Source organism: Xenopus laevis, chromosome 9_10L (genome assembly GCF_017654675.1).
Source record: "Xenopus laevis strain J_2021 chromosome 9_10L, Xenopus_laevis_v10.1, whole genome shotgun sequence".
Taxonomy (NCBI): domain Eukaryota; kingdom Metazoa; phylum Chordata; class Amphibia; order Anura; family Pipidae; genus Xenopus; species Xenopus laevis.
In genome coordinates this window covers 75,375,705-75,389,449 of record NC_054387.1, presented here as the reverse complement: position 1 = coordinate 75,389,449, position 13,745 = coordinate 75,375,705, and the positions used below count along the sequence as shown (strand labels likewise).

Below are 13,745 nucleotides of genomic sequence, written 5' to 3'. Positions count from 1 at the left end.
CACAGGTCTTAAGGCAGTAGCTGTTAAACTGTGGGGGATGGAATAGTGGCATGCGGATTTTGTCTGAAACCAGTCAAGGTAAGATCAGTTGACAATACATATTTTCTCAGACAGATACACCTGAGAACCAAGAGTGAATGCCAATTAAGGTGAGGTGAGATTTTAATTGAAAACTTATTTGTTCCAGCAGGTCTTGGGTAAGTGACAGGCCAAACGTAGTCCTTGGTTTTATTGGAAGCTTAGTTATAACTACTTACATCTTTAAAGTATCTCTGTAATATTGCAAGTTTGACATCATTAGCTGCTGAACATGTGCCCTCTTGGTATATTTGCTCCTCTTCTGTGGTTGGTAGTTTCTTTGGCTCTGTGCTCTTACGCCGATGCCCCAGAACTACAAAGGAAAGACACAAATCAATACAATAGCCCACACATTTATATATACTATTAAACTGGCCGGATGAGCTGAGAGTAAAAGAATTATGTATTTGCTACTTTATATTAACATTGAAAGGTCTATGGCATAGCTCTTAAAGCTTTTGTTGGTCATAATATTCTTAACTGTAAATATAATGTCAAAGGATGTGTGTAATTCTCTGAGTAAGCTATTATTAAAAAAAGAAACATTAATTGTGTTTATCATCATCAACAACCATATGCTGAATAACATATTAGTGTATTACAGGTGTTATAAAGTATCCCAGACTTACCAGAAGATGCCTGAAGCAGAACAACAAGCCCCAGAGGGCGATCCACTGTAGAAGGGCCACTTTGTCCACATATAACACAATCATATATTGGTTCTGACACTTGCTGCTCAGCTGCAGCAATCTCCATTGCAACATCAGTTTCAGGTGATTCTATCCAATATGGAGGAAAAGGGAACAAGGAATACTTCAGATAAATACATGTTGATTTAGCTTGTTTTAGTCTCCTGGCAGCAGAAGAGGCAACTGAGTATCATTTGGCAACTACTAATTAAACACAAAAAAAGAAACACACTCACCATTCTGGCACAAGTCTGATGCAAAAATCCACACAAGCTTCAAATAGGACTAATTGTTTCTTAGGGACCAAACTATATTGTCTACTCAAGTAAATGCTGTATTTTGTAGGCATATTTTCTGAGAAAACCTACATTCATTTGGCTTTCTTAGGAAGCGTCTTCCTATTAATCATGAGCCTTTTATAGATTTTTATTTTTGGTCACAGAAACCAAAGAGCTCCCCAAAGACGTGCAGAGTGCTTGCCAAGTCAATAGTCTATTATCAGATAAACATTGTGAAAAAAAATCATGAAGTAATAGTGGCTAATTAGATCAACTGAAGGCATAGGAAATACAAAATAAGCAAAAATATGGTTCATTTAAAGCTTAATTGTATGTAAAATGGACAAGAAACTGAAAGCTAATTTGCACATGCAGCATCACAGCGAAGGATTCCACCTGTTTAGTGAGTGCCATAGAAATTATAAGTTGGATTTTTTCTACACAATTTATTAATAGTATATTTAACATGAAGCAGCACAAGAAGAAAGGTTTGTTGTCACTCGTGCAGGGGCAATGAAAGGAATGCTAACGCTGTCACAAAAAGGAAAGACCTGGCATTCGAAGCCATGAGAAAAATCTATTTTCACACAAGGGTGACTGCTCTATGACGCATTTTCCCTGCACTCTATTATCTTTTGATAACAGTTCTAACCTTTGATAAAAAAAAAGGCTCAGCTCTCCTTTTTGCCGCGATGAATCTCATGCTATTTTCGGCTTCATTCAGCAATACCTCATGTGGCGAGATATTTTTCAGCCACATACAAATGTAATATAAATACTGCTTTATACGTGGTTACACACTAGAAACACCCATGAAAAATGAGCAGAATAAAAAATTATCCAAATTGATATTTACAGCTGGAATGCAATCTGATTTTCAACCAAGATTTATTTTTCATTTCTTATAAAGGGACATTTCTCTTAAAGGGATACTGTAATGGGAAAAAAATTGTTTTTTTCAAAATGAATCAGTTAATAGTGCTGCTCCAGCAGAATTCTGCAATGAAATCCATTTCTCAAAAGACCAAACAGATTTTTTTATATTCAATTTTGAAATCTGACATGGGGCTAGACATATTGTCAATTTCCCAGCTGCCCCAAGTCATGTGACTTGTGCTCTGATAAACTTCAATCACTCTTTACTGCTGTACTGCAAGTTGGAGTGATATCACCCCCCCCTCCCTCCCCCCCCCCAGCAGCCAAACAAAAGAACAAGGAGAAGGTAACCAGATAACAGCTCCCTAACACAAGATAACAGCTGCCTGGTAGATCTAAGAACAGCACTCAATAGCATATCTCCCAACATTTTGGAAGTAAAAAGAGGGACAATAATTTTTTGACCACGCCCTTTCTGTGGCCACACCCCCTAATTACCATGTTCATTTTACAAAATTTGGCAGGTTATGAAAGTTTGAAAATATTTCTCCTTATCTAAACTGTTTTTTTGTGTCTCAAAATTGTTACAAAGTATCTTATTTTCACCTGTTCTGTGTTCTCTGCTAAAAGCCAATTAAGTTAGAAACTTTGTTTCTTGTTCTGGCTGTTCAGTGCAAAGAAAATAGGGACTTTCCAGCACAAATGAGGGACTGCGGGTTGAGCTGTCAAAAAGAGGGACTGTTCCTCTGAAAAAGGGACAGTTGGGAGGTATGCTCAATAGTAAAACCCATGTCCCACTGAGACACATTCAGTTACATTGAGAAGGAAAAACAGCAGCCTGCTAGAAAGCATTTCTCTCCTAAGTGCAGGCACAAGTCACATGACCTGGGGCAGCTGGGAAATTGACAATATGTCTAGCCCCATGTCAGATTTAAAAATTGAATATAAAAAAACTGTTTGCTCTTTTGAGAAATGGATTTCAGTGCAGAATTCTGCTGGAGTAGCACTATTAATTGATGCGTTTTAAAAAAGGATCTCTTTAACATATCATTAAGGTTATGGCATTCTGTGAGCTGTGGTCCTGCAACATAAGGGTTGCATTCCTAAAGCGGTTTACCTTTAAATTATAATCTTTAAATTCACAGTTTTATACTTATGTTTTCAGGCAGTACCAACAGAGTGCGATTTTTCTTTGATACCGCAATGTTTCAGAAGGTAAGAAACACCCAGCATCCCCTTCTTTGCCCTTAACTGGCACCTATCGATAAAAAATGATTCACTCACCTCAGCTGCTGGTTGACAATCCAAATAGGTAGACAAAAGTAATACAGAGTGTATTGTTCGCACTTGGTGTCTACTGCCAGTGTGAGTTGCCATGCTTGGGAACATGCATATGGGGACAGAATAAGTGTCTCAGAACCCAGAGGATGCACCCAGGTAAGGTGCGAGCACATACTAATTGAGTGCACTGGATTTGAGACAGCATGAGTGCCCACATAGGGAGTAGTACTCCCTACAGTACTTGGTGGGGGTACATCTTTGAAGAAGTATTATTGCTTCCCCTATATGGAGTATAGCTTCTGCTAGCTGTGGCAGTGGACGGGGAATAAGATTTCTAGTGGTACGTCATCATTAATGCATTTCTTTACCACTACTTTTCCAATACCATTCTGAACTGCCCACACAAGAAGCTTTTGACTTCAATGGCATCTGCCGAATGTGCGCACTGACTGGTAGATGCCATTAAAGTCAGTTGCTGACTGTAAAGTCGGTTCTAAGCAGGTTTTTTCCTGCTGAATGTCATGAACCTTAGGAGAAGGTTAGTAAAGCAATTAATAGTTGATCACCTTAATCGGCTCATCATCACAAAACCAATAAATAAAAATAGATATACACAATGAATACAATGAATATACCAGAATGAATATCTACTATATATATTATAATGAAAAAAACAGATCTAGATCAAAATCTAGATCAAAAGGAGCTGGAAAAAGTACACTTTTAAATAAGAACTTTTAAATAACTGAACGCTAGGAATCTAAACAACATTATTCTCCCTGTAAAGATCAACATGATATATGTTGTGTTGTAGTGATGCTAAGTTCAATAATACATCATTCTAAGTGTTCTCCAAAATGTGCTTGAGCAGTGGAGGTCACACAGCTTGTTAAAATGGACTTTAACATGCTAAATACAGTTTACACAATATTGCTGGAAGCAATATTTCCCTTTCGCTAAACATTTTATGTCAAGATAGTCCCCTAGCACCGAAGGAGCTATTAGCAGACTAATATATCTTGCCCAGGCCCAGCAAGTGTATTCTCAAAAGACAAGTGAAAACTCATTTATTTTCTAACTGGCTTCTGTAAGTGACATGTGTTAGGAAATCTGTGTCACCTCCTTCAAAAATGTGTGCATATCGTCTGCCCGGCAGCATATCTGCAGAAATAACTGCCTGGAGTCCTGCAGGGAAACAGTGCCGGCTGCCAACACACCCATATCCAAATTGCTTGCTTTCCAACAGTTTGTGAAATACTTTACAATATTCTATCTATGTCAACACAGTATAATAGAATGACAATATATTAACTATCATTTCAGCAAGGGGATCTATTTAGTGACACTATACTCATTTACAAAACTTAAGTGCTGAATCGCATATGGGTAGGTTCCATTGGCAACTAATTGGCAATTTGTTTTTTGTAATTTGCAACATAGAATATTAACGGAAAGTTCTAATTGGTCCTACTGGCAACTACAGAGGTCAAATTTAGCACCTCTGTTGATAAATGAGCCCTACAGTGTCTTATTTGCATTTAAAGGAACATGATCCTAACCAATTTTAAATGCTAAACACAGCATAGAGTTAGTGCAAGGATAGTGTAAGCTTTTATGTTGGCTGGATAACCGATCTGGTCCAAAATCTGCATTTTTAAACTCCTCTGGGAGGTTAGATTTGCCATTGGACCAGGATAGCATTGGTATGGTCCTCTCCAAATGGGCCTCCCTAGACTCCATTCTGATGGCCCTCCAACAAATGGATCTTAATGGGGGCCTATAAAAACCCACTGAGAGAGGACTACAACATGCCAATGCCATCTTTATCAGTTGGGCCTAAATTAAGATCCATTTGTTTGCTGACTATTATATTGTACAGTATGTCTGCCTTTACTGTGAGTTTTTTTTCTGGGAGGAAAAATAAGGTGAAGCAAGAGCATGTACTTTTTAAAACGAGTCTCTTCTAAAATGGAGAGCCCTAAACAAGGGGCATGATGGAAAGGTGCTCAGTAAATTACTCTTCCACGCTAAGAGTAGTTTGTCTACAGCTGTCTAAGGATGATTACCTTTTACCTTTGCAGAAGAACCAGAAATAGCAATGTATATGTGGGTTATTACTATTCAAAGCAATGAGCATCAGATTTGACTGGCTAACCACACATGATTGAATATTTTGTTGACCTGTGTCCTCCACACGTGGCAGTGGCAATGCAATTAATTAACTTATATTATGTTTTCTAAGAAGATAATTTCCTTATAAAGAAAATTACAAAAAGCCCCTTTCATATGCAAAATAATGTCTTTCTCATCCCTTTTATGACCTCTCTTCTCCTTCTCCCATGCTTTGCATATAGCTACTTTTCGTTGTAGCCTACACCGTTACATAGTTAAATCTGGTTGAAAAAAGACTAAGTCCATCAAGTTCAACCCCTCCAAATGAAAACCCAGCATCCCTCCATACTTCCTCACCCCTCCATACTTCCTCACCCCTCCATACTTCCTCACCCCTCCATACTTCCTCACCCCTCCATACTTCCTCACCCCTCAATACTTTCATATAAATTATATATACCCATATCTATACTAACTATATAGTTTTTAGTTCTAATTCCTTTATATGCTCACTTTATCTCTAAGGTCTGCTTCCTTGTTCAGTGAGATATTCATATTTCTAAGAAAATAATGTATGGGGAGATGTTTGTGTCACTGTGCAGATAAAGTGGAATGTACAGTGTCATGTGTGAGCAGGAATATAGTAGAATATGGACATTTGAAACAGGAGAGCATCAAAAATAACTTTAGGAATAAAGGTGAGCAAAAATGTTAGCAAATAAAACAAGAAACGAGTACCACTCATACTGTTTTAGTGCTCCTTCCCATGGCCAGAAGCCCTACACCCAAAGCTTAACCACCACTTTCTTTCAGGGTTGCCCCTGCTTGGCCCTTAGCACCAGTACCCCACACCTGCACACAGCAGATAGGCTTTGCACTGGCTGAAGAGGAGGTGGTAACCTAAAAAAACAGAGTAAACTGAGGGATATAATGTAAGTTTCACAGGGCTGAACGCATTGGCATGTACTATAGCAAATCTATCATCATTTTAATTTCGGAGATCCCTCACAGTCTATTATCTGTAATGTATATAAAGAGCTGACACACTTACACAACACAAGAGATCCTGCATCTTTCATTACAGTCCCTGAACTAGAATATTCCTAACGCACAATATGGTCAGTTTTAGCAGGAGCCAACAAGAGCCAATTAGTCTGTTTCTATGTTTTTTTGAGTGTGGGAAGATGCATCCACACTGGCCAAACTATAAAAATCCATCTATATTTTCAGGTCAGCCTTCGAACCCCCATAAATGGGTACAATTATCCACTGGATTTTCAATGTGAGTGACATCTGTTCTGAAACAATGGTCAACCTATTCAGTTAAAAAAAATAGAAACGGACGACCACAAAGCACTGTGTGCAGCCAGCTGCAGCATTAAATACATACAATTTTTTTTCCCCAGAATCAAAAGTTTTTAAAGCATCACTGAACATCACTGAGCTTGTTTCTCCTTCTGCACAAAAGCCAGAGAAAGAAGTTATTTAGGGTTATTCTTTAGCTGCTTGTGTCCTTGCTTTCACCCTGTATCTGCCGCCTTCCACAAGCAGCATAAGAATGGGTGGAACATGGCTCTGCCCTTTACATCAATCAAGCAGACGGCCTAAGGACATAGTGTTTGATATTTCATAACTGAGGTAATTCTCCATCAGAAAAAAATTGACATACCAACATCCATTGCTGTTTCCATGAAGCTTTTTTGCCTTGAGGCGAATTCTGCGAGCAATTTCTGTTGCCTCTCCCTTGCTTTCTGCCGTCTGCAAAACAAAAATATAAAAAAGGAAATGTACATTTCAACCATAAATGCACAAATACAGATTCTGAGAACTCGTTTTATTGGTATAATATATTAATATTAGAGGAAATGCACAAGCCTAGGGTCTTCATCAGTAGAGAAGGTGCTCAGTTTGTGCGGCAGACTTTTACAGCTAATCTCTTTGTGGGATCTGTATAAAAACGCTTTCAAATTCTTTGTATTGTAGATGAAGCAGATTAACTCTGCACAAAGCCTATATTTTATAGTGCCTTATCAACTGTGCCTAGATATGATCTCTATCTATATACTTTAAAAGATTTGCAGCACTGAAAATAAAATATAAATACAGCATAATGGGGAGCTGGGAGAGGGAATTATGTTAAATTAATCACTAGAATAAATTGATTTTTATTTCATTAAATATTGGAAAAATAAAGATATAAAGCTGGGCTTTATACTGCCGAACTGCAATCTTATTAACAATGCCCATATTTGTAAGAACGCTCTTCAATGAATAGCCATAAATTATAGAACACATTTACCATATAAGCAAAGTTATTGGCTTTCTTCATGGATAAGAACTCCCCACAATTATTTCAAAGCGACCCCAGTGTTCTCACTTGGTTTGTTAATCTTTTCATTTTTTGATGGGGTAGCAGAACAGAAAATGCTGGTCAATGCAATAACAGCCACAGCAGTGCCTATACATGAGCACTACAAATTAGATTGCATGGCTACTGATGAAGAACACTGTCAATGTGGCAAGCTGCATGCAATGTTTCCCCAATTTTTTTTTGTGGTACTGTGCACAGATACTTTATGTAAGACATACAAGCTTTCTTAAACAGAACATTCAAACCAGAGAGCTCCAAATGCTAACATAATCATAAGGGCATACTGATTATTAACAATAGATGCACTGTGGATCTAAATAGTTACTCTGAGCATATATTCTTAAAGCTGTACCTCTAAGTGTAGTCAAGGGTTGGGCTCTTACATCCATGTATTCTGGGATTGCCTTCAGAGGAGAGCTTGTGCAACATGTTTGGATTCCCTTGGCTTCCCGTGTATTAAGTCTCCACTGGTATACCTGCTGGGAGTGGTGAACAGCCTAGGACTTTGTCACTGTGCCGAATTTTTCTACCACCAACTCCTTTATTATGGCAAGACTATCTTACTCCACCGGAAATCTACAGCTCCTCCATTCCTCTTCCTTGCAATAAACTCTTTTTTGGGGAAGTCACAGTCTACACTACTAAATTGGAAAAGTGTATCTTCACCCGATTTGGCCACTGACACTCTGGATCAAATTTGTATGATCTGATTTTTTGACCCTTGAGGACCTAAGGCAGTGGTGTAACTACCCAGAGTGGGGAAGGGGCGCAACTGTCCCTGAGGGCCCACTGGAAACAGCAGCACAAAGTTATTAGGTATAGTGGGCAAGATCCTGGACAGGCTGAGATGGCTCAATGGTGTAACCAGCTATAAGCAGACACCCTGGGTAGGGGTCCCAAAAATGATTTTACATGGGAGGCTGGGATAATCAAGTTATGCCACTGCAAGCACCAATGAGCTACCAGCATGTGAGTCTGGAGGGGCCAAGTTGGAATCTGATATATTGTCAGGTTTTCTTTTTATCCTACTGATGTTCATTATTAATTGCTCTGAGTGTTCCTATTCTCCTCTATAAACCCCATACACATTGTTGTATTTATGTATTTTCGATTCTTAAAAAAGTGGTGTAATCATGACATGGCCAGGTTATGTTGTTGGCTGGTAATGTTCTCCAATAGACCACTATAAATAATGTGAAAATCAGTCACATGCATTGAACTGCTCATTCACATCACAATACATGGCCACTTATCAGATTGCAACTGACAAGGTGGCCCTGTAGTGTTAACCACATGGATTTGTCAAGTGTGATGCAATTCCAGCATTTTTAAAAGTTGTTTCCCTATTTCTGTCAATTAAACAGCGCCTGCGGCAATCACGAGTTTTTACTGCTTGCAAACCAATATCTGTTTAGCAATTGCTTCATTGTGCAGCCAAGTTAATAATTATTTCTGAAGACTCTGAGCGGTTCCCATTTTTCCCCCCTAACCCTGAAGGACTGACTGCACCAGAATATAAATAGAAATTGTGCATCACCAACGGTTTGTTGCTTTGTAAAGCTCGTGTGGCATGAACAGTCGTCTGCTTGCATTTCTCCCCATCTACAATATACTTTAAGTTAAGCAGGTCTGACTGTAAATAGAGACCCTTAATAAGAAGACATAAACAAACTCTGACAGATTCAGCACAGCTCAGTAATTTTCCATGATGGCTCATGGGGATGAGACACGGAGGCTGAATAATATTGCAAAGCTTCTCAGCCTTTCTTCAACTACTCGCTCACAGTTTCTATGGTGACAGCACATCGTCTGGGTAATGCCACCTTTGTCTTTGTCTGCAGGTTGAAGTAACCAGAAATGGGTCATCATTGAGCTCTTATAGCTCATTCAATCTTCATTACAAAGAAACTTGGATTGAAATTCAGAAATAAATGAAAGCGGGGCTCTGAGCAGCATCATAATGCCAAGTTAGAATAATCTGTATTCACAGCTGTCAACAGCTATAGATATTTGTAAATGTCTCGCAAGTTTCAGCAAACATTGTGTCTATCCTGTGGCCCCAAGACTGAATATGGGTAGACAATTGCTTTACCCAATTCTTTACATACTTTGATTAATTCACAAATACTGACACTTTTTAAGAACAAAGTATTACTCTAGAACAAGGATTCTTAAGGTGGCCATACACAGTTAGAGAAAAGCTGCTGACTCTGTCCATCTGGCAGCTTAGTGACCTGTGTATGGCGCCTGCCTGAGCGATATCTGGCAAAAAATCAGCAAGATATGGAAGGTCTTGTTTTCTTCAAGGCGATGACTGTCGGCTATATCTCCCTCTCCCTAAGATCTGAATTAACCTTCATTATGATCTGATTGATGGACCAAGGGTCAAACAATGGGATGAGCCCCATATCCCAAGCTGAAGGTGGGAATATCGTGAAAAGATACGCTTGGCAATCTCGTTAAACATATATTCAAGTGTATAGCAAGCTTAATTCTCTGTATCATGATGTAAAATTAGGTCCTCATGCTGGTTAAGGCAAGTCTCCATGACTTTTGCAGAGTGAACGGTCCTGCTTCAGCAGACAACAATAATGAAAAAAGGTGTTTTTAATTTTAAACCCATTCTGTTTCAGTTTAAATATGTACCTTTGTTCACTAAAAACCGAATCCAGTCCAACCTTAATTTGGGCCCACGTGAGAAGAAGGATAAGAAACCGTGCTTCAGAATTTCACAGGAAGAACCATAAAGGTTAATAATAATGTAAATAATAAGTATACTTTGAGCGGTCTTTAGAGGGTGCAAGCAGTAGTGACAGATTGCCTCTGGACCAAACCAAGAAGCAGATGTATGTAGTTAAATAAAAATCCATTGGGCCCTATAAATGTATCTTATTTCTGAGACAAAGCCATACGATGTGTGTTGGTAGTGCCCAAGTTGTCCCAAATACCTGTAACGTATGTTACTAAGTCCTGCTCCCTCTAGTGACATAGAAATAGTAACCATGCCTGTCACTGATGTCATTAGAGAGGCAGGTTGGCTCAGGTTGACCAATCTACTAAAAGTCCAGGCAGGATTGTGCATGGGTTCAGATGGGTGCAGCTAAGGAAATTCTGTACATCACTAACATTTTATATATGGGCTACCCAACAACAATAAAAACAGCTGAAGTGCTGCAGATTAAACAGTCCTGTTTTATATAACAGGCCTCCACTAAGCACAAAAATTCAAAAATTGTAGGTTTAACATGATCCATTTATCACATATGGATGCACTGGGTGATGGGCACAGTAAAGCTGGCCATAGATGCAACGATCCTATCGTACGAATTGTGGATTCGTACGATTTTCAGACCGTGTGTGGAGAGTCCCGGCATTTTTCGTCCGGGGGAGATCGGTCATTTGGTCGATCGGATAGGTTAGAAAATTTCTGTCGCCTGACGATAATATCTCTGCATGTATTGCTGATCGTACGATTTTCAGTGGGAGACTGTCACTAGCTTTGTCAGAGTTAGTACATTGGCTGATCTGTACTTTTACTACTTTATTTGATCGGAATGGTAAGACTTTGATCTTAATGATTAGTGGCGGGTCGGGAGATGGGAAAGTCCGATCGTACGCGGATTCGTAAGATCGGATCTTTCCGTCTATGGCCATCTTAACAGACACCACAATTGTTTAAATGCAGCCCACATTAATTTTGCACCTTTGCTAGGATCCTTTAATTTATGACTAGACTTTGTTGCATCGTTTGTCCATCACTGGCACTACACATGCGGCCCAGAGACATTTGTAATAATGGGCATATTTCTGAGACAAACAGGCAGCAGCTAAATAATGTACACTTTTTAGACAGTTACCACAGGTTATCATACAAAAAAAGGAACACACATTGGCATGCCATATTAACGTTTCATTCTTTCAAGGAAAATGAGAATTAATGCTATTTTCCCTGTTGCTATTTAAACCGTTTGAATGATTCTAAATCATCTAGAGAACCTTATTTGCTAGATACTACTGGAACTATATAAAAGTAATTATTCTAAAATAAGTTTATGTACTGGGGACTGAACAAATGCTGAACTATGAAGTGGGCTTAACACCAGAAAATGTATGATTCAAGCTGTGAGCAGACAGTGCTATCAAGTACAGAATACTGAGAACTCACATTTGAGCTGCAGTGCATTAGGCTACTGCGACACAATGCAGATTCTTGACCTGTGTCAAGAATAATAGCAGGCCAATACTAGTATAATAGCAGGCCAAGAAACTGCCCCTCCCCTTGGATTCACTCTCAGGTGTGTATGCACCCACAGTCACTGCATTGTCCTGGGTGCAGACAAACGGAGCATATTTCAGCACAAAAACCCAAGCTGACAAAGTGTCTCTGAATGCCCTGTGTGGCAGTAGCCTTAGGACAGGATACTGTCAGCGTTTTTTACTGTACTGTAAACAAATTAAAAGGCCTGCATCATTACTGCTACAAGACTGCTGAACCACTTGCTTATACAGTAAGTTCAGTATATAAAATATAGCATTTCTAGCCATATTCATTTTTGAATTTCAAGTTCTGTGACATGGAGAAATATAACAATTATTCTAACAGTAATGATTAGTAGTATCAGAATTCATCACCTTTCTTCTTTGCCCAAAGTCTTCTTGTCAGCAGGACTAGATTTCTTGGGTGGCACAGGCGGAGCAGATTTCTTACATATCTCATCAATACTTTGCCTGTTCAGACGACTTTGCGACGCTGCTTTTAGTAGAATCCGTTCTACAGCGGTTACACCATCGCCATGGCAATACCTAGGTAAGTCTGGCTGAGCAAGGCATTCTGGATCATCCAACCAGGGGGGGCAATAGGAATCCTGCTTTCCTGAGAGTTTCTTGTGCAGTTTAATAAGCAGGGATAACATGCTCTCTTTCACCTCTAATATGACCGTTGTCAACTGAGGAGTCGCACCAGGTGCAGTCCACTTCAGAGCTGTAGATTTGGGACGCACAACTTGATTGGCTTCACTGTTATTACGGTTAATTATCTCCTGGAACTTCTTCCGACGCTCTGCTACCAAACTGAAAACCTGAGCTGTTCCTGAATTCTGAAAAAAAAATTGGAAATGTGTAATTGGAAATACAAACACAAAAACCTTAATAAATATACATTTTATTTGCAGTGTTTGTATTGCATTATGTGTATATATATATATATATATATATATATATATATATATATATATATATATATATATATATATATATATCTCTATCTATATATATATAAATATATATCTACCAGCTATATAAGCAAAAAAGCTAACAATTTGTGGTGTCTTTGCCTGTTTTGAATGAAGGTTAAAGAAGGCTGCAAATGCATGCTGTGCTCCCTCAAATTGCTTTGGCCAATCTGCTGTTAGGATCTTTGTTATACAGAATAAAGGCTTTTCAGAACTAATGTGTGTTTTATTACATGAATAGGGTAATGGAAGAATGTATCAGAGGCTTTACATTCTAGCCATGTAGCTAAATATGTGCCATTTTTGAGGAACTTTGTATGTTCCATGGGCTGAGCCAGATAAGCATCATTAGAAGTAGCAATTTATGCATTCCACAGAAAGAAGTGGCACACTGATTTGACATGGGTTTACACACGAAAAACATGAAAATCACATCCTCTCCCATAGTGTTTTTATGTTCTGTTACTGCTAATATTATTAGAAATGAATTGTTACTGGAAAGCACAACACAATATGCCTCAGTTCACTCTAATGCACAAGTGTGGGTGTGCAAAGGGTGCAAGATGTAGCAGGGTCCTGTACTTACCACCTGCCTATAGCACAAGATTTATTGCATAATTGCTCTGAAACTTTAACACTACTAAGCACAGTTTTACATCCCTTAGTGCTCTAGCACTCAAGACGGGTAATTTCTAAGTTACCCCTAATTTTAATTAAGTTTTAAGACAGAATTCTGGGAATTACAATTTGCTCCAAAAGTTTCCCATAGTCACAGAATGCTCTATTCACCATACTAGCCCAGTGGTTTTTTTAAGCACAGCTAAGGAAT

General features: G+C 38.8%; 1 protein-coding gene across 4 annotated transcripts in view; it reads right to left on the bottom strand.

The window, feature by feature from the left end:
- ubr3.L (ubiquitin protein ligase E3 component n-recognin 3 L homeolog) overlaps nucleotides 1-13,745 on the bottom strand; it is a 109,816-nt gene that overhangs the window by 39,363 nt on the left and 56,708 nt on the right. For all 4 annotated transcript variants that reach the window (XM_041577157.1, XM_041577158.1, XM_041577159.1 and 1 more), the window contains 4 exons: nucleotides 12,318-12,781; nucleotides 6,984-7,072; nucleotides 708-857; nucleotides 258-391 (listed from right to left, as the gene is read on the bottom strand). In XM_041577157.1, coding sequence (XP_041433091.1) covers nucleotides 258-391; nucleotides 708-857; nucleotides 6,984-7,072; nucleotides 12,318-12,781 — 837 coding nt within the window. The remainder of the gene's footprint in view (nucleotides 1-257; nucleotides 392-707; nucleotides 858-6,983; nucleotides 7,073-12,317; nucleotides 12,782-13,745) is intronic.